Raw genomic sequence first — 21,128 nt, forward strand, 5'->3', positions numbered from 1 at the left:
CCATGGATTTTCTACATGTGTTTTAACTTCCCACAGACCCATTTTTCATTCTTGTCCTCTCCCATGCACCGAGTGGTAGAACCATGAGATGACAGTGCATCAGCTAGCAAGGCGCAATACATCCACTTTGGAAATATTAATTATGGGATGAATATTCATAACATGGTATTAATCATTAGGAGATATAGATGCATATATTAGGTCATATCGTAACATGAGCAGACCAGAAATGTTTCTTTGGGTGTTGAGTTTGATAAGTTCCTTATAGATTTTGGATACTAACCCTTTATCTGATATGTCATTTGCAAATATGTTCTCCCATTCTGTCGGTTGCCTTTTAGTTTTGCTGACTGTTTCCTTCGCTGTGCAGAAGCTTTTTATTTTGAAACCAGAAATATTTCTTAAAAAACTAAACCCTTAAGAGGATTTCTTGGGAGCAATTGTTAAAAGATTCTGAAAGGGGAAATTTATAAAGTAAATAAAAAATTACGATCGTATCGATATCGTAGAAAATTTAGACTATAACAAGAAAAATTGTACCTATAAATTTACCACTTAAAAAAATACTAAGACTATTAAACAAGCTAAGAAATGAGACTAAGTTTTTAAAAAAAGAAGGATTTACTCCAAAATATAATTGAGACTCCCAGAAAAATTTTAGTGAATGGAGTATGTTTCTGCTATAATAAATAAATGTCATCTTGGAAAATTAGACTTCCTAGTGGCTAGTATAATGCTCTACTCCACACATCCAGCAGGGGGCAGAGAGCATCCAAAATACAGAATTTGGTTTTTACATTCCCAGAGTCTCTTAGAAGTTCCCTTCCTTGAAGGCACTGAAACTGCTCAATGGAAAAGAAGCCTGTGATTTTCTTATTGCCATGTTCATGGATGCTAATTTTGCATAATTTCAACCTACCACGTCCTGTCTTAGGTTGAGGATTTAAATTTTACTGAGCACGCCTGCAGTTTTTACTTGTGACGGACAGCAGCCTCTTGATGTCAACTGTTTTTCATTATGATAGAGAAGAAAGACAATGGAAAAATAAATGGTCCCCAATTTGATGGAATTCCAAAGCATAAGGGAAATGTCGTCAGCACTCAAAATAACTGCTCTGTATAACTTCTGAGGAGATAGGCATCTCTTATGCTGAAGTCATGGGAACCACAGTGAATCTCAGCCAGAGAACTCATGGGGCTTCCCCATGGGAGAATCATTCTAGGTACCACTGTCTACATACATAGTAAACGGACTTTCTAATGGTAATAATCACAGCCAAACAGAAAGGAAACCAAACAAACAGCCGTAAGCCATAAACCATAAGAGCCTGGAATGAGAAAAGCGCTTCGCTTAGTATCCCTGGGAATGTGGCATTTCTCCCCCTTTCCCCTGGCTTCCTTTGTCTGGTCACACTTCCAGCAAAGCAGCTTTCAGAGCGCGGCTGAGCGAGCGCTAGCATCTAAGATTCCAAAAGGAAAGGGAATAGAAAATGATGCATATTCAAGGACAGTGTCTTCAATGAGCATTTCCAACGTGAGCACAGGGACAGAGGAAAGGGGGAGGTCCCGCTGGGACTGGCCTGTGCATAGAGAGGAACACCCCAGTTAAGTCTACCCAACAGCTTTCCGCAAATCCAATCACTGCGCGCAACCTGGGGAGGAAAGGTCAGGGCCATTTCGGCCTCAAGGACAGCCACACACACCCGGCAGGAACAAACGAGCCTTGCGGGGCACACACCAAACACGTGCTCTAAAAACTGAACCAAGAATTTCCAAAGTGCAACCAAAAGATCTTCACAATTCCGAAGCGCCCATTTACAACAATGGCCGTTGCTCAACTTTCCACAACTAGGTTACCCGTTTCTTAACAATCTAGTACGTTCTGTCCTGCGGCATGGGCCAGCTGACAGGCAGGCTCAAGCCGATACCCAGAGAGATCACGGCTCTGGCCAAAAACACATACAAACAACTTGATGATTACATTTTCTTCGTTATCTGTATCTCCCCTTCATTAGCACCAAATGATTGGGAGGGAACAATATTCAAAACGCTGACATACGCCATGCAGTCAGCTCTCCATGTCCAATGTGCCACTAAATAACCTGTGGCTCTCTGAGTCTCATTTTAAGTCCCAGGCCGGACGTGCTACATGGCCCAGCACACTCCCAGCTCACCACACCTTCACCGCTCAGCCAGTGTGTGCACAGATTGCACCCCATCTTGAGATGAACCCAAGTAAAAAGGAACTGATTGGCTAGAATAGAACAGCTATAAAGAGCCATAGAAAGCATTTCAAAGGAAATGTAAAGAAATCTCAAATACCAGATGAGTCACAAGCTGTCCCTTGAATGAATAACTTGAATGCTAACTACGTTCTTAAAAGTTACGGTCACGACGTTCTAGTTTTCCTAGGACTTCTGTTTTCACCCCTGTCTTCCTCCATGGTGCAGGCCATTCACCAGCCACAAATGTTTCCCCTCTCCACGTTCTTGGGTTGTAGGAGTGTAACAACCCCCAAATCAAGCGGCTTTTTGAAGGAGCGAAAAGTCGAGAGGGGGGTGACACTGTCCAGTTTAGACCCAGCTCAGGTTCCTCACCAACAGCCTCTGGGCGACGACGACATGTTTTTGTGGCAGGTCGAGAACTGAATGTTTGCAGTATTTCATATTATCAGTTTATGTGTACGTTTGGTAAAGGGTGGGCAACATGTTTTAAAAATTCTACATACACTTGTTTGGGCATGGCTCTCTATGTCATCCACAGTGGAGGAATGCTGATTGCAAACTTTTATGTTGGTTTGTTCATGCATGTTTTTCTCGTATTCCCGAACATCATCCATTGTCATATCTGAAAAAAGGTCAAGACGTTGGCAACTACTGTTATTAAACGCAGACTTTCAAGGGGGAGACTTTAGGGAAAGATGACAGCGGAAGCCAAAGAGAGGTTTAAAAAGCAGGGAATTCACTAACTTTATGAAGAGGATGTCATAAAGTTAGCTACACCAGCCAAACGGGGAGTGAGTGCAAGGAAGTTAAGTTGAAATAGTCTTAGAACAGAGAAGAGTGGAAATTATTTAGGGGTGAATCTTGTAACGTGAGCTAGATGGGTAGGAAGTATTAGCACGTGGGCAGAGCCATAGCCTGAGATCTCCTAAAGCGATCGTTAGAAGATCCCTTCGGGAACGGGGTCAGGTTTGTTTGGTTTAATACTTACCTTTCATACACCCTTCAAAACAGATTTGGAGATTTTTTTTTAAGTCAACGCATTCGACCATAGAAAGGACACTTTCATTGCTAGTGCAGGAGACACGACATGGAAGGCAGACAAACGATGTTTACCGGTACAAGGGATATTGGGCGAAGTGCTCACACATGGATGTATTTCTGCACAGAATTCATAGTGTTGGAGAGTGCGGGTCTACATCGAACTTCAAGTCTAGTCTAACAGCTTGGAGATGGCTGGCATTACTTCCACCTACACTGATCTATAAATAAAATGGCACATGACATTATGCTTTTGGGTCTGAGTCTGTAGTTTTTCAGCATTTCAGGATAACGATCTCCTAATCTAGTGGTTCCCAGCAGGGGACAACTTTGTGACAGTTTCAGTTGTCACACCTGGGGTGGTGGTGCCACTGGCATCTAGGGGGTGGAGGCCAGTGATGCCACCGAATATCCTACCAATGCACAGCACTCTCCCCTTCTCAACGGGGAAGTGTCTGGGCCAAAATGTCAACCGTGGTAAAGGCTGAGGAACCCCCGTCTAAATCCAACTGACAAAAAGCTGAAACAAAGAACCCATTCATCTTCAGTATGTGAAATGCGTAAAAATAACACTTATTCTCACTTTCAAGATGGCTGCTGTTTTACCCTCAACTCCCCACCCCGCTCTTTGGTTATTTTACACCACGCTACCAGCAATCTTCCCAGACAGGCATTCCTCTGTTGCTCTCATGGCAGAATTTAACTTCATGCCCCTCTACAATGAAGGTATGCTGAATTGGTTATGCGACCACCCCGATCACGAATTAGCTTGGTGGGGATTCAGAGAGGGTATTCACAGCTGGAATTTTTCCCTAAGTATTTGCTGCATCATGTGGTTTGCTGTCTTTTTATATCAACCCATGTATGTCATGTGAGCTTCTCTTCATCTCCACAGGGTACACTTGCCAGAACCCTGTGATTCAATTCAGTGTGGTCTGGGGCCAAGATGGAGGGCGGCTCTAAATCCGAACCTGGGCTATTTTATTTAGCCGATGACCCCCCTCCCGCCCACCCCAAAACCATCAATCAAAAATACTGTCCATAAAGCAATGTAAGTATCGAGGATGCTAAGCAGCAGTCTGGCCAGGCAAAGAGCATGCTTTTCTTTTAGAAAATCGAGGTAACTGGAAAGCAATAAAGAGACGCTGCTTTGTAATTAGAACAAACGTTATCTTAATTAACAATATTCTTTCAATACAAGCAACTTTAACCTCAAAGGCTAGTTATCAACATTTCTTAAACACAAATGCACCTGGAACAAATACTGAGGTCATTTTTAAGCTAAGACTTTGGGGACGTTTCTCTATATATGTGTTCATTAGACATTTCCCTCCCTCCCCTCCCTTCCCAGCCACTGGCATGACAGTATTTTGGCAAACAAAAACAAAGGCATTGTAGTTTTTTTGTCCTAGTGAATCCCAACAGAAATCGTTCTTTATCTTTAATTAGCTCAACGTGAGGAGAAGGGTTTAACTGTGTAACCGTGTGCTTTCAGAGATATTTCAATTTTGTAGATGTGAAGAAGGATTTAACAACAAAGGTATTCATTACTGCCTTGTTCGTAATAGTGAGAAATGGAAAACAACCCAGGGGACTGATAGTAATATACAACCATTCAAAAGTGATGTAGAAGAAAATTAACACTATAGAGAAATGTTCTTGGTATATTGTCAAAAATTGGAGGTGAAAACACTGTATGTATTATATGAAATCATTTTTGTCAGAAAAGCATTACATACATTTTAAAAAGACTAAAAGAATACATTTCAAAATATTAACGGTGATTGTTTTGAGGAGTTGGAATTATAGGTAATTTTCATTTTCTTCCTTTTGTTTATTATTTCCTACATCAAATCTGCTGTACTTGTGTAAGAACAAAAACGAAGAACATTATTTAAAATCTATTGTTTGGGGTCAAATACCATCAGTTTAGGATTGGTAAGGAGAAAATACAGTTTTCTAGGGGCACCTGGGTAGCTCAGTAGCTTGAGTCTGACTTTGGCTCAGGTCATGACGTCGGGGTTCGTGGGTTCAAGCCCCACTTCGGGCTCTGTGCTGACAGCTCAGAGCCTGGAGCCTGCTTCAGATTCTGTGTCTCCCTCTCTCCCTGCCTCTCCTTTGCTCATGCTCTGTCTCTCTCTCTCTCTCCCAAAAATAAATAATAAATATTTAAAAATAAAAAAGAAAATATAGTTTTCTAGAATTTCTGCTCCTTCTAGAAACATGGTACCTTTTAAACAAATTTTTTTTTTAAGTTTACCTATTTATTTATTTTGAGAGACAGCACAAGCAGGATAGGGCAGAGAGATGGGGAACAGAAAGAATCCCAAGGAGGCTCCACGCTGTCAGCACAGAGCCCGATGTGGGCCTCGAACTCAACAACCGTGAGATTGTGACCTGAGCCGAAATCAAGAGTCAGATGCTCAACCGCTGAACCGACTGAGCCATCCACGCGCCCCACCTTTTTTGTTTTGTTTTGTTTTGTTTTAAACGAAGAGTTACAAAACAAAGTTCCAGGAAATTTCACCTAGAAGAAGAAAATCTCCCAATTAGACCACATAAGACTCCTGAGTTCTCCCCATGTACCATACATACATGCTTATGGATATGATGTAAATATTTTCAATATTCCTTAGTAATTTATGGAGAGCCTAATCAGTGAAAATATTCCTGTTTAGTTTATGTGGTGAAATGCATTAGGTCTTGCTTCTGCAAAGTATATTACCTCAAAATCTATATATGAATCAATTTTTTAGTGAATTCGATTGCACTGCCCAACGACAGATTATACTTTCAGAGATGATTCATCTTCATTATGGATTGATTTTCAATGATCAGAGAATGACTTCTAACAGTTTAGGTTCAAACCTTTTTATTTCTAGTTCATGTGTACTAAGACACTCTAAAAGGAAACTTATGTTAATTGTTTTGTAAATAGACCGATAAGTAATCACCCCTCAATATACAGATTTGGAAGGTCATAATTTACTTTTCATAAATAACGTTTCTTAGATAAAAGGTTTTTAAATAAGTAACACTGGGCTAGTTCCTTGATTTAAGAGTATGTTGTAACTAGTATGATGTTTCTGTTGGTAAGAAAGGTACATCATAGTATCTCTGACATTAGGCTATCGGAAGTTTTATGTGTGTGTGTGTGTGTGTGTATATATATATATAACACTGATATGATCTGCTCTGGGAAGTATGCTGGGGGTATAAATGCCCTCATTACACTTCAGTGGCACAAGATTTCCTCTCTTTGCCCTCTTGCGAGGCCGTTTCTTTCCTTCTCTTTCTTACCCTCCTTCGGATGAGGGGAGAGCTGATCCTGTCTCCTACTCCAGCCACGTGGAGGTCACACTGAATGTGGTCCAGATAGAACCTTCCCCCCTGCCAGATGACTGGGCTGAGATGGGAACCTTCTGCTTTTATTACCAGTCCGCTTTGTCAAAGCAGCTCTGGATCCAGGGAATTTGTTAATTGAGGAATCTGCTTTGATTTCTTCAGCTGTGAACTAAAGGCTTTCATTTAAAAACAAAATATAGGGGGTGTCTGGGTGGCTCAGTTGGTCGAGTGTCCAACTTTTGGCTCAGGTCATCATCTCATGGTTTGTGGGTTCGAGACCCTCTTTGGGCTCTCTGTTGTCCGCACAGAGAGCCTGCTTTGGATCCTGTGTTCCCCTCTTTCACCCCTCCCCTGCAGCATGCACATGTGCTCTCTCTCTCAAAAAAAAAAAAAAAAAAAAAAAAAAAAAAAAAAAATATATATATATATATATATATATATATATATATATATAATATGGGGGTGCCTGGATGGCTCAGTCAGTTAAGTGTCAGATTCTTGACTTCAGCTCAGGTCATGATCTCATAGTTTGGGAGACTGAGTCCCGCTTTGGGCTCCTTGCTGACCTCAAGGAGCCTGCTTGGGATTCCGCACCCCCCCCCCGCCCCTCCCTCACTCGCATATGCACTCTCCCTCTCAAAATAAACATTAAAAAAAAAAAACGAAGAAGTGACATTAAAAAAATATATATACACCTCCACTCTATGAATGTTGGTCTGCTTCAACCATTTTCTGCTTTTTAATAAAATATGGATTTCAGTGACTGTTTATGAAATCACTCAAGTAATACATGAATTGTGTTCCATAGAAATACTTCAAATAGTACTGATTTATATTGAGAAAAGAATTTAATTCCTTGTAACCTCTCCCACTAATCCTATTTTTTCTGAATATCACTACTGTTAAGAGTTTGAGGTACAGGCTTTTCTTTTCTATGAATTCTTTCTATGAATTCACATGTATATTACTACACATATAGTCTCACTTATTTCTACATTTATGGAATCATACTATATAGTACCCTATGCCATACATCCTACAAATACTGTTCTTTTTCTTTTTAAATTTTTATTTTATTTATTTATTTATTTATTTATTTATTTATTTATTTAGAGGGAGAGGGTACAAATGAGCGAGGGGCAGAGGGGGGGAGAGAGAGAGAGAGAGAGAGAGAGAGAGAGAGAGAGAGAGAGAGAAAGCTCACCCAAAGTGGGGCTCAAGCTCATGAACCTGGAGATCATGACCTGAGTGGAAATCAAGAGCCGGATGCTTAACCAACTAAGCCAACCCGGGCACCCCATTTTTATTTTTTTAATACACTTTTTAAAAGTTTTAAAGGCGCCTGGGTGGCTCAGTTGGTTAAGGGTCTGACTTTAGCTCAAGTCATGATCTCACAGTTCGTGAGTTCCAGCTGCAAGTTGGGCTCTGTGCTGACAGCTCAGAGCCTGGAGCCTGCTTCGGATTCTGTGTCTCCCTTGCTCTCTGCCCCTCCCCTGCTCACGCTCTAGGTCTCAAAAATGAATAAATGTAAAAAAAAAATTAAACAAAATAAAGTTTTATTTATTTAAGTAATCTCTGCATTCAACATGGGGCTTGAACTCATGACCCTGAGATCAAGAGTCACATACTTTACCGATGGAGCCAGCCAGGCACCCCTATACATATTGATCTGATTTGCTTTTTCCACTAATGGAAAATATACATATTTCCATACTGGTATATATAGAACTAGCTTATTCTTTTTAACTGTCACAAACAATATTCACAGTATGGGTGTATCGTAATTTATTTGCTCATATTCCTATTAATAAAATAAACACTTAAACTGAGACTAATTTCTAGCTTTTATAAACAACACTATACTGAATAGCTTCTTTGTACCTATATTCAAGGGCACATGTATAAATATACAAATTTCTATAATAAATTTCTAAAAGTGGAATTGCTGGGTCATAGGTTTTCGTACTTAATCATTTTTATAGAAACTGTTTATTTGTTCTCCCACTTTATCCAAAACGGAATATTTTCAAGATCTTAAATTTTTTGCTATCAGATGAACAAATGTCATATTTTGTTTTCATTGTATTTCTTGTGATTAGTATCAAAGTTATTGGTCATTTGTGCTTTTTTCTATGGCGTACCTATTAATGTTCTTTACCTTTTTTTTCTACTGAGTTGCTGGATTCTTTATTTACAGGACCTCTTTATACATTATAGATATTCTCTGTTGGCTACCCTATACTACAAATATCTTCTCCTCGTCTTTCGACTTTGTTTATGGTGGCAATTTTTTTTCAATCGCTTTATTTTTTAAAGGAGGCAGGCTGACTTCACCGTTTGTGGAGGTAAGATCATATATTTGAAAGGACAGAAGTCAGTTGAACATACAGAGAAGTTACAAATGCCATGGGACAAAACGTCTGCAATCAAAAATTTTCCTTCATTGTATTGCATAGCTACAGCAGCTAAAATTTTAATGGAGTTATATACTTTAATTCAATGACCTGTCTAGTAGTACATGTTTTATTTCCTTCTACAAACATTTTCTCTCTACTTCTAGGATCTTCAGTCTAAACAGAAGCAATTTTTTCTTAATGCTAGGTCAAAATGGAAGTGTTAAACAAGTGGTTGGGTTAGGGGCGGCGGGAGGCTCCAGCAACCATGAATGAAATTTGATACTCCTCGGCTCTAGCAAAATGGCAATTATCCTTTGGCGTGGGGGGGGGGGGGTGGTGTGGGGCAGAAGGGAAAGAGAGAATGAGGTAGGGGCAGAGAAAGAAGAAGAGAGAGAATCCCAAAGCAGACTCCGCACTGTCAGCACAGAGCCTGATGCAGGGCTTGAACTCACGAACCATGAGATCATGACCTGAGCTGAAATCAAGAGTAGGACGCTCAACCAACCGAGCCATCCAGGTGCCTCCTGCCTTTAAAACTCTTTACAATGAGGGGCGCCTGGGTGGCTCAGTTGGTTGAATGTCCAACTTTGGCTTAGATCACGATCTTGTGGTCTGTGAGTTCAAGCCCTGTGTCGGGCTCTGTGCTGACAGCTCAGAACCTGGATCTTGCTTCGGATTCTGTGTCTCCCTCTCTTTCTGCCCCTCCCCCACTCACGCTTTGTCTCTGAAAAATGAATAAACCTCAAAAAAAATTAAAAGAAAAATAAAGCTCTTTAGGGTGATTATAAATTCAATACAAGCTTGTTATAAATAGCTTAGGGGTGGGCTCCACTTTGTAGTGAAAGTAGCCAATCCTCAAGTCTTGGTCAATTACCCTTTCCATGTAATTCAGACCCCTAAGATCTAGAACTGTAATACACGGTTATGATTTTTTTTATAGTTCTTAATTTGGGGAGGTAGAAGACAGTCGCAGATCCCTTTGAAAATCTGATGAGAAGCTAGGAGTTCTCTCCCCAGAAAAATGAACACAGGCACACACACATAAAACGTTGTGTCATAGCCACGGCACTGAAATTCATACTTCAGGAAACTGGAAGCCATGGGAAAATACCGGCTTGGTGAGTTCAACCAGCTAATGCTAGTCTAGTCTCTCAGTAGGCTTCCTTCTCCACCTTGGGCTAGCTCCATTCATTTTTAGGCCTGCTCTAGGGACTGGAGAATAATTTCTAAGTCACTTTCATGAGGGACTTTCACCTATACTAGCAAGACTATGCCACCCTCCCCACCCCACCCCCCACCCAGTCTCATAATTTTTTTGGAAGGGTGACTATTTCAAAGACGTTCATGAAGTTCCATTCAATCATAGCCTCTCTTTGGCAATCCTCTTTGTGCCTCTCTCAAAATACCTCCAGATTTGTGAACCTTTTGTGGACATGGTTACACTTCACAATGAACATGAGCAGAATAAAATTTGTTTAGGGAAATAGTTATGCGACAGCCACGTGCTCAGACTCAGAAAAGATACAAAATTAATCCTTGGGTAAGAGAAGAACAACCACCATGGACAATGTCCTTCCCACCGACCCCCCTCCCCCCTTCTTTCTTCTTAATTAAGCACTGGAGGTGGTTAGCTTAATTAGAGAGAAAGACATTCAGGGGTGCCACTGCCTATGGTGTAGAGTTTGTGTCCGGTACAAACACATCGCCAGGGAGGCCAATGGGACTAAAATTCAGCCCTAAGCTGAGATCACCTGCTGAACCGGCCCAGAAGGATGTTCTTTTTTCCAATTCTCACAAGGCACCGAAGCCTACCAGTTCGCCCGGAAGACATCCACCATTCTCTAATCTGTTTGGACTGAATTAATTAAGCTGTACTTGCAATCTAATCTGATTTAAAGTTGTTCTTAAACTTTAGCAAGTATCCGAATCATCTGGAGGGCTTGTTAAACCACGGATTGCTGGGCTATTCCCCCAGAGTATTTTATTCCGTAGGAGCCCAGAATTTGAATTTCTAACAAGTACCTGAGGTGGGGGCTGATGTTGGCCTGGGGACCTCACTTTGCACCAATGCTACAAACCATAGGCAAGGGTTTTTTAATTTTAACTTTATTATTATTATTATTATTATTATTATTATTATTTTTAAACTCACCATTTTCTCAATGAAGTCTTCCATTTCTATTCCATCTAATATTTTTTAATTTTTTTTTCAACGTTTTTTATTTATTTTTGGGACAGAGAGAGACAGAGCATGAACGGGGGAGGGGCAGAGAGAGAGGGAGACACAGAATCAGAAACAGGCTCCAGGCTCTGAGCCATCAGCCCAGAGCCTGATGCGGGGCTCGAACTCACGGACCGTGAGATCGTGACCTGGCTGAAGTCGGACGCTTAACCGACTGCGCCACCCAGGCGCCCCTAACTTTATTATTATTTATTATTATTTTTTTTTACTTTGGACCTTTTCTGTGTCTACTAATGAGAGCCTCACTGAGCCTACTGGGACCAAAGAAAAATAAGTAACTTCAGGTAGCCCAAACTGAAGGGCCATCCTCATGGACAGTGACACACCCATTTCCCCCGAAAGGCCCACAGTCCCTAGGATCACCTTGAATAAGGGACTGAGAAGGCACTCTGTGGGCAGGGCTATTATGACTGAGCCGTCTGTAGCTGTGTAAGGAAGGAGCCACAGTTTTCCTGGCAAGCAGTTGCGGGGAGGGGGGCGAGAATGCCAGTAATTTACATGAAATTGATGGGGTGGTTCCTAGACCCCTTGCCTAGTGAAAAGGCTGCCTGTTTTGGTTGGAGCTAAGACTGTGTATACAGGGGGTGGAGACCTTCTCTGCAGAGTACATGGCTTCCCCATGATCTACATCCACTAAACCACACACTGCTTTTCTGCACTCAGATACAGAAAGGCTTTTTGTCAATAGACTCCTTGAGTTGTTAATAGGTCCACCTAACCCATCCTGAGTAAATAGGTAGGCATTCTCCCTCTGAAAGCTCTCCAGGACTGGAGGCCTCTATTTTCCTTTGATGCATTAGTCTAGCTTTGGGCCCCCTGGAATGGTCTGAGATTTTTTTTTTTTTTTTTTTTTTTTTTGGACTAAAAGACTTTAAGTCTCTTCCTTGCTCTGGCATGTCTGAGACAGAAAAGAATAAGCCCCCATTTTTTTGTACCCTAGCCGTTCCGCATTGGATGCCCACCCACATTTTTTTTTTTCTATATCCTGCCTCTACTCAAACCCTCTTTTCTGATCAACAGGCTTGAAGTGTTTTGTCCTCTTAATCAGGAACCAGCTACCCTTTTTTTTTTTTTTTTTTAATTTTTTTTAACGTTTATTTATTTTTGAGACAGAGAGAGACAGAGCATGAACAGGGGAGGGGCAGAGAGAGAGGGAGACACAGAATCTGAAACAGGCTCCAGGCTCTGAGCAGTCAGCACAGAGCCCGACGCGGGGCTCGAACTCACGGACCGCGAGATCATGACCTGAGCTGAAGTCGGCCGCTTAACCGACCGAGCCACCCAGGCGCCCCCCAGCTACCCTTTTTGATGTTGCCTTTTCTGAAAAGACCTCTATGGCATTCTGGTACTGGAAGGAAATCTATCAAAGTGCTCTCCCTGTCTCTTCGTCTTCAAAGTGTCAGATTCTTGGCCATTCAGGTCCCCATTCACTTGCCAATTATTCTCTGAATATCCTTTTGATATTCTCTTAGTGTTGGTGGCAAGGACACCACGAGCTTAGAGAAGTCAAAGTTCAGAGAGAGCAGCAAGTCTTCAGGATTTTTTGCGTCTATGCGCCCTCTCTAAGAAGCTGAGAAAAGCTCCGGGTGTGTGTGTATAGGGGGGGGGGGGGCGGGAAGCAGAAATATTTGTTTCATGATCAGGGTAAGTAATCACAGGAGGCTCTCCCTCTACCTGCCTTGGGGAGACATCATGAAAATCATGACAATGTGGCAAGCCAACATCTGCTACACGTAAGCAGTGTCCTGGGGGTGTGCGGTAAGAACGAACAAATGATGATCTTTCAAAAGAATCTCTTCCAGAGGTCTGCCTTTGGACAAACCCAGGAAGATGCACTTGGCTCTCCAGAAGATGCAGATCTGGGAAAAATGCACACACACACGCACACATACACACACAGACCAAGCCCTCCAGAACAAGGTCTTTTGAAATGTGGCTCGAAGCAGCTAATGACATTAATGACAATCATTTTCTTTGCCTGTTTAGTCCAATGTATCTTTTCATTGTGGATTTGATATCTTCTGCTAATAAGAGGGAGGGATTGGTGGAACAATGACAGACAAGCACCAAAATGCAATGTAGGTTACACTGAGGACAAATTCAATTGACTTAGGAAGAGGCCAAGGAGGACAGCATTTCATTGGCTAATCAGATCTAACCCAAGTCACCAATTGGGTGTGTTCATCTCTATTTATAGTCAAGGACAAGAGCCTCTGATGACTGATTCTGGGAATGTAGAAGATTCATGTGGATGAAATGATAGTGCTGCGAATCTGGAAAGGGTGGTCCATCCATCACAGGATGAAGCAAACCTTATTTTCTTTTAGTGGAAATGTGCAGAACTTGTTTAACTCCTCCCAAATCATGAAAAAAAACGAAAGAAAGAAAGAAAGAAAGAAAGAAAGAAAGAAAGAAAAGAAAGAAAAGAAAGAAAGAAAGAAAGAAAGAAAGAAAGAAAGAAAGAAAGAAAAAGAAAAAAGCCACAACAGTCTTAGTTAGGATGAAGGGGCACCTATGGATCCTTGCAGAATCCTTAGGTTTTTAGTGAAAGAGTATTGCAAAGTGTCCTGTGAATCCAAGGATTCACTTTCACTTGATATGATGCTTCAGACAGTTTTGATCTTGAATCGAAGTCTGGGATAAATCAGGATGGGTTTAAAACCCATCCAACAGAAGTACAGAGCCCTTGTGTTCTCAAGTATGCCAGCAGCAAAGGTACGGAGGTCCTACTTATTAGTCAATAACTAAGTACAGTTGACCCTTGAACAATTAGGGCGTTAGGGGCGCCAACACGCACATGCTCTCCTGCGGAATCGAAAATCCATGCGTAACTTTTGACTCCCTCCAATAGCCTACGACTGACTGGAAGCCTTACTGATAACATTAACAGCTGACGAACACATATTTGTATGTTCCATGTAATCAATTCTGTATTCTTACCATCAAGAAAGCTAGAGAAAAGAAGATGTTGTTAAGAAAATCATAAGGAAGAGAAAACACATTTACAGCAGTGTACTGTGTTTAGTGAAAAAGAAAATCTGCCTAAGTGGATCCACACAGTTCAAACCCGTGTTGTTCAAGGGCCAGCTGTACCGTGGTTATTTGAGACAAAGCTTCGATCGTTATACTCTTCTTTGTTATGTTCCCACAGACAGCGCTGCTGGCAATTCAGGGCGGAATAGTCCTGCCTTTGCTGTGTCTTTCTAGGTAGCATCTGAAGCCAGGTGGGATGAAGGTGGGGAAGGTGACTTACCATACCACTCATCAACCCATGCAAAAGCCTGTCTATGTCCAATCAGCAGAATATCCCGGACCACCTAAAAAAGTAGAAGGAGGAAGGTGAAGTAATAACCACGTCTGACGAAAACGATCCAGAAAATAGGTTGTTCCCAATTCTAGGAATCCTGGCAATTACAAATTTCTCAATCACTCTGTCCATGGGACGGCAATTATAGTCTCATGGACACAGATACGGGCTCGTTCGTCCCGAGTCCTTCCATGGCGTGCTCTACTCGCTGTAAGTTAATCTCTTCATCTTGTTTGAAACTTGGACTGGGAGTGTATACATTGTGGACAACCTTACTTGGCAGTCGTACAGCAGGGGCTGGGATGGATCTCTAAGCTCATCACCCTGAGACTTTTCATTTATCTTTACCTAAAACAGGTTCAACTTTTCGCTTGTGGGACGGTGCGTGTCTCGCTGGTGCAAGGAGGTCCTAGGTGTTGGGAATCAAGAATGCTTTTCTGGATAGCAAGTGACTTCTAAGCAAAGAGCACTTAACTCTTCCCTGAGGAAATAACCTAAATATTGATAAAAAAAATTTTTTTTTAAAAATTTAATTGAAGGTGTGGGATATGAGATAAAGAAATATCATTTGGGGAGTGACTTGCACATAACAGAAGGGGAAAAAAGCAGTTTACACAAGTATTATTGAAAGAGACGAAATAGGGGCGCCTGGGTGGCTCAGTCGGTTAAGCGGCCGACTTCGGCTCAGGTCATGATCTCGCAGTCCGTGAGTTCAAGCCCTGCGTCGGGCTCTGTGCTGACAGCTCAGAGCCTGGAGCCTGTTTCAGATTCTGTGTCTCCCTCTCTCTGACCCTCCCCTGTTCATGCTCTGTCTCTCTCTGTCTCAAAAATAAATAAACGTTAAAAAAAATTTTTTTTTTAGAAAAGAAAGAGACGAAATAAAGAGACCTCAGCAGGTATAGAACAGATGGGGATGGTAAGCTTGGCTAGGAGACAAAAGGAATGAAATTGTTTCTTGTAGTGACACGCAATGGCAACAGAAGACTAAGAAAGATAATATATACATAGCTTGTGTGTATATGTGTGCCTGTGTGTAACACTGTTCATGAGTTTTAATTTTATTTATTTATTTATTTATGAATCTTCTGGTGCTCTTTTTGTCCTCTATAAATATGCCGCTTTACGTTTCTTGGATACGCACACGCTCCCTTCAACATTCCTTTCTTCCTGCCAAACAAAATCCAGCAATTGTCAAAAACCTCTCACGAAAGGTTCAAGCACGTTTCAGTAAATGAAGGAGTTTAATCTGGCGAATTTGCAGAAACAAGGGAAGCGTTTATAATGAAGTGTTTATTTCTCCATGCCTCTGGATAGCTGGTGAGGCTTTTATGATTTGGAAGGAGGAAATATGTCACGAAAATAAGAAACAACATGAAACCATACACACTCAAGTGCTGACTGTCAAATTCATGGAAATGAAAAGAACGGCATCGAGCCATCAGTAAAATATACCCTATTACATTAAGCACAACACAGCTGTCTGCTGGAACCAAGAATTCAATAATGTGCTAATGGCTCGCTTTCGAACATTTTTTTCCCCCTTAACTGTGAATAGATTCTTAAAAAACAAAAGTATTCAGAGAAAGGCATTCCTGGTACTTTAAACGCATGCAAATACTAGCCTCCTATACTCATTAGCAGCTCATGGGCCACAGCAGGTGTGGTTAGGGGGTGTAGATAACACTTCCTTATATTTGGAAACGGGCATGCCTTTTACTAGAGCATAATTCCTACAGGTATTGTAAAGAAACAGAATCTCAAAACTAGCCAAAGTCATCGGATGAGAAAAGAAACACAATAAGCCCTACAGCAATCTAAATAGGCTTTGAGAAGAGAAAGGAGGATGTGACAAGTGCTCTGTGTAGTGGCCCCGAGAAGAGGAGATCATTTTGGGCTAAAAAATAAGGGGGTAGAGATAGTGCAGGAAGTCAAAGAAGATACAGCCCAGGTTAGACACAGAGCCGGGAGCGTCTTCCCGCTTAATCGCTTGGGACACGGCTGGGAAACAGGTGGTCCTGTTTTCTTGATTTCTATGTGTCTCTCACGTGGCTCCCACCTCTTGATTTCTATGTGTCTCTCACGTGGCTTGATTTCTATGTGTCTCTTGATTTCTATGTGTCTCTCACGTGGCTCCCACCTCTGGCTGGGCCGACAGGGCTCTAGAGCGCAGAAGAACGATACACCTCTCCGTTAAAAACACACCAAAGCTCTCAGATCTGTTCTAGAGTCTGCCATTCTCATGAGCCCAGGTTCAATCTATTCCTTTGTACTTAAATTCAAAATGTATACGTGTTATTGCCAATCGGCCTTCAATCTCAGTAGACCAATCCGTCTAAGTAAGTAACACAAAGCTCAGTGCATTAACGTTAAATTCCAGCGGCCCCAAAAGAATTTCAGAAAGCTATTCTTTATCAGTTTTTAAGTGGAAAAATAAACAGATATCCAGCCTATCTGGAATGTAGAGACAATGTGGGTAGTATTTATTTTTATGAAAATGGGAGGCACTACAAAGGGTAATGCAAAACACTACATTTTCCATTTGTTTCCATGAGGTAACAGTCATACTCTAGAAGCCCCTAACAAACTTAAGTCATCACCAGGTGATGATTTCCTGCTACACAATTAACATGTTTAGCTAAAGTGGGTATACAGTTGAAATCTGTGTTTCGAGGCTATTAATAATTCTTTGGTAATAGAATTATTAAATGACCAGAAATACTGAGATGCACCATTTAGGGGACAATCGTGTTTTCTCTTGGGGCGTCTTCTACCTTAAGTGTCTATATTTGCAGAGTCTTTTGAGTGAGAATGATCTTGGGGGCTGCACACACAGACAAGCCCCGTGCCTCTGCCTGGAATCCAAGTACCCAAGTACCAAGTACAAGTACTTCTGCCTGCAACGAGGTTAGCCTGATGCCAGAGGGAGAAGTATGTTTTAAATTCAGTTAATTTCCTGAATATACTCATCCAACAGACACGGAGGTCACGGAATGAGAAATGAAGCGCAAAACATCAAATTAAGCCTGGATGTAAGAGGCATTTTCACGAAAACAGGGTTTTCTAGATGCAGTTGGCTCGTGTTGGCTCAGCACTGTACAGGTGTTGTGCGTTGTGCACTCCAGCTGACAATAAAGACAGTCACGGAGAGCCTGGGTGGCTCACTTGGTTAAGCATCCGACTTCGGCTCAGGTCACGATCTCACGGTTCGTGAGTTCAAGCCCCACATCAGGCTCTCTGCTGTCAGCCCAGAGCCTGCTTCGGATCCTCTGTCCCCCTCTCTTTCTGCCCTCCCCTCTCTCAAAAATAAATAAACATTAAAAAAACAAAAACAAAGACAAAAAAACAAGTCACTGTGTCCACAGTCCGGGAACTGCTGTTTATTCACTTACCTTGTGTACAAATTGTTCCACTCTGGTCTGAAGTCCCCAGACCTCAAACTTCACGGTCACCAGCTTGTAGGAACACATGATGGGTTGATGACTATCTCTCCAGCCTTCCCTTAATTGGCCGCGTCCTGTCTTCTCTGACTTGAAGTGTTTAGGATCCTGAAAAGGATACATCAAAGAAATGATAACTTTAAAGCTTAATTATCATTTATATAGGAAATTTCCAGAATAGGTAAGTCCATCGAGACCAGCAAGATGAGTGGTTGCCAGGTGTTGGAGTCACTACTAATGGATAAAACGGTTCCTGTTGGGGCGATGAAAATGTTCTGGAACCAGGTAATGGTGGGAGTTGCATAGCTTTTGTGAATACACTAAAACCCTCTGAATTGTACACTTAATTAAAAGGGGGAATTATATACATCTCAATCAGAAGAGGGGCTTACGGTGTAAGTAAATAGCAAAATGATAGCTCACCTATTCACATGTCAAAAACGGGATTTATTTATTTATTCACATTTGAAAGATTTTATTTTTAAGTAATCTCTACGCTCAAATTCACAAACCTGAGATCAAGAGTTGCCCATTCCACCAACTTAGGTAGCCAGGTACCCCTCAAAAACATGATTTTAAGCCAGATTTGTGCTGGGATGCCTGGGTGGCCCAGTCAGTTAAGCAACAGGCTTTGGCTCAGGTCGTGATCTCACGATTTGTGGGTTCGAGCCCTGCGTCGGGCTCTGTGTTGACAGCTCAGAGCCTGGAGCCTGCTTCAGATTCTGTGTTTCCCTCTCTGTCCCTCCCCTGCTTGTGCTCTGTCTCCCTCTCTCAGAAATAAATATTAAAAAAAAAAAAAGCCAGATTTGTGCCACTGCATTGTATTTTCTCTGACCTTAGGTTCGATAAACTTTACAAAAAAAATTTTTTTTAGGTCCAACCCATTACTGGGTGTGTAAATTTGGACAATTGCTCAACAATGTGTATAAATATCTAAGAGCTAAGCATATGCACCTACCTATGACCCGACAATTCAATTTCTAGGTGAAATGGGTGCATTTGTCCATCAAAAGACTGTACTTGAATATTCACAACAGCTTAAAACAATTTTTTTTAATGTTTATTTATCTTTGAGAGAGAGAGAGAGAGAGAGAGAGAGAGAGAGAGAGACAGAGCACAAACAGGGAAAGGCAGAGAGAGAGGGAGACACAGAATCTGAAGCAGGCTCCAGGCTCCGAGCTGTCAGCACAGAGCCCAACGTGGGGCTTGAACTCACGGACCGTGAGATCGTGACACGAGCCAAAGTCGAACACTTAACCTAATGAGCCACCCAGGTGCCCCCAAAATATATAAAATATTTAAAAACAAAGAAACAAATAAATAAGAAAGATTAAAAAAATTGTTTTAATGTTTAACCATTTAATATTTCCTCAATGATTGCCATGTGGAAATCGGCTTCTGATTTTTTATTTAAAAAGAAATTTTTTTTTAATGTTTTATTTATTTTTTGAGACAGAGAGAGACAGAGTATGAGCAGGGGAGGGGCAGAGAATGAGAGAGAGAGAGAGACAGAATCCGAAGCAGGCTCCAGGCTCCGAGCCAACAGCACAGAGCCCGACGCGGGGCTCGAACCCACAAACTGTGAGATCATGACCTGAGCCGAAGTTGGACGCTTAACCAACTGAGCTACCCAGGTGCCCCAGCTTCTGATTTATCTCATCAGAGGATTATTTTTCAGAGAGACCTCAGAAGAAATGTGTGAATTAATAAAGTAAGAGAAAATGCATATATACACCTAAAAATATTTTTATTTATTTTCCCAGCTTAGAGTTAGTAACAGATAACACTGTGTAGGCTTAAGGTGTACAACGTGTATGATTAAAAAAAATGTTTAAAAATTTATGTAGGAGAGAATTTTCGTTAACACACAGAAGACTTTGCTCTGGGGATTACTGTCCAGCTCTGTTTCGGGGCTCCCCTCTACCACAACCCTGCCCCCGCTCAGGGGGATGTAGGAATTTGGAGGAAATGAGCCCCCCAAACACAGCAGAGGCCACAAGATAAAGCAGAATGAGGCTCCCCCCACCGCCCCGTCCAAGAGAGACCTGGGGACCCTGTGCAGGAAGGGAGGTAGTCTGAGCCACGGAACTGGATTATCTCGGGCTGCCCAGCCCTTTTAACTCAGCCCGGACTGTGCCTCAGGGGTAGGTCCAGCAGGTGCAAGCAGGATCCTTACAACTAAAGAGAGTGTTATCACTGGGGTCTGGCTGAGGCTCTGGCAGGGACGTCTGGCTTGGCTCTGAGGGGCTGGCAGGCTGCCCCTGCCTTTCTTTACTGGCGTGCCTCCTGCGGACAAGACTTTGGCTGCGGTGGCCACTCCCAGAACTGTGGCTCCCCCAGAAAACACAGCACAACCCCGAGACCAACTCCCACACGAGGCTGATGCCAGGCCCTCAGCGACGTCCAGGCAGAGCCCACAGCCTCCCTGCCCCTGTGGCCTCTGCCTCTCGCCGACATTCCCCATGCTGCTGCCAGAGTGACCTCCCAAATGAAGACTTAATCCCATTGCTGCCTTCCTCAAAATCCGCCTACAGCACCGTGACTTCAGGATAACATTAAAATGCCTGGCATGAAATACAAGGCCCTTTATGATCTTGCCTACCTTTCCAGCAGCTCTTCTGGACCACTGTTCCAAAGCCACACCGTTCCCTTCAGCCTTATGAAGCTCCTGCATCCCCATGCTCCAGGGCTCCAGAACCTTCTAGGCAAGTGTCAGTTCTTCTTCCTGAAAATTTTCCTCCCCAGCCAACTCCTCCACTTTGCCTCACTCTTCTTTTCCTTCTGTAAGGCTCAGCTTGAGGGTCCCCTCCTCCCAGAACACTGTCCTATGTGGTTCCGAATGAACACTCCTCCTTTATGCTTCCAAAGCCTCTTCTGCCATGAGCCTGGCAGGTGGGAAGGACTCTCATCATTGGTGTGCTTGCCCATTTCCACAAGACCACAGTCATCTTGAGCCCAGTGGAGGCTGAATGCCCATGATGCTGGTACACAACACAGGCCGAACAAATGTTTGTTGAATGAATGCCTGAGTTGTTTGGACCCACCATACACACCCATGGCTGGGCATCACCATCTCAGCTACATTTGGGTAAATCTTAAAGTGAAAGACAGGTGAAAAATGCCACGTGCATCATTACA

At 42.3% G+C, this 21,128-nt stretch overlaps 1 protein-coding gene across 12 annotated transcripts in view; it reads right to left on the minus strand.

The window, feature by feature from the left end:
* Nucleotides 1–21,128, minus strand: part of PITPNC1 (phosphatidylinositol transfer protein cytoplasmic 1) — a 268,141-nt gene that overhangs the window by 6,019 nt on the left and 240,994 nt on the right. For 11 of the 12 annotated variants that reach the window (XM_078438266.2, XM_078438270.2, XM_078438269.2 and 8 more), the window contains 2 exons: nt 17,943–18,098; nt 14,500–14,563 (listed from right to left, as the gene is read on the minus strand). In XM_078438266.2, coding sequence (XP_078294392.1) covers nt 14,500–14,563; nt 17,943–18,098 — 220 coding nt within the window. Of the gene's footprint in view, nt 1–2,728; nt 2,848–14,499; nt 14,564–17,942; nt 18,099–21,128 lie in introns of all 12 variants that reach the window. The other variant, XM_078438268.2, reaches the window with a different exon arrangement.

Source organism: Panthera onca, chromosome E1, assembly GCF_046562875.1.
Source record: "Panthera onca isolate mPanOnc1 chromosome E1, mPanOnc1 haplotype 2, whole genome shotgun sequence".
Classification (NCBI taxonomy): Eukaryota; Metazoa; Chordata; class Mammalia; order Carnivora; family Felidae; genus Panthera; species Panthera onca.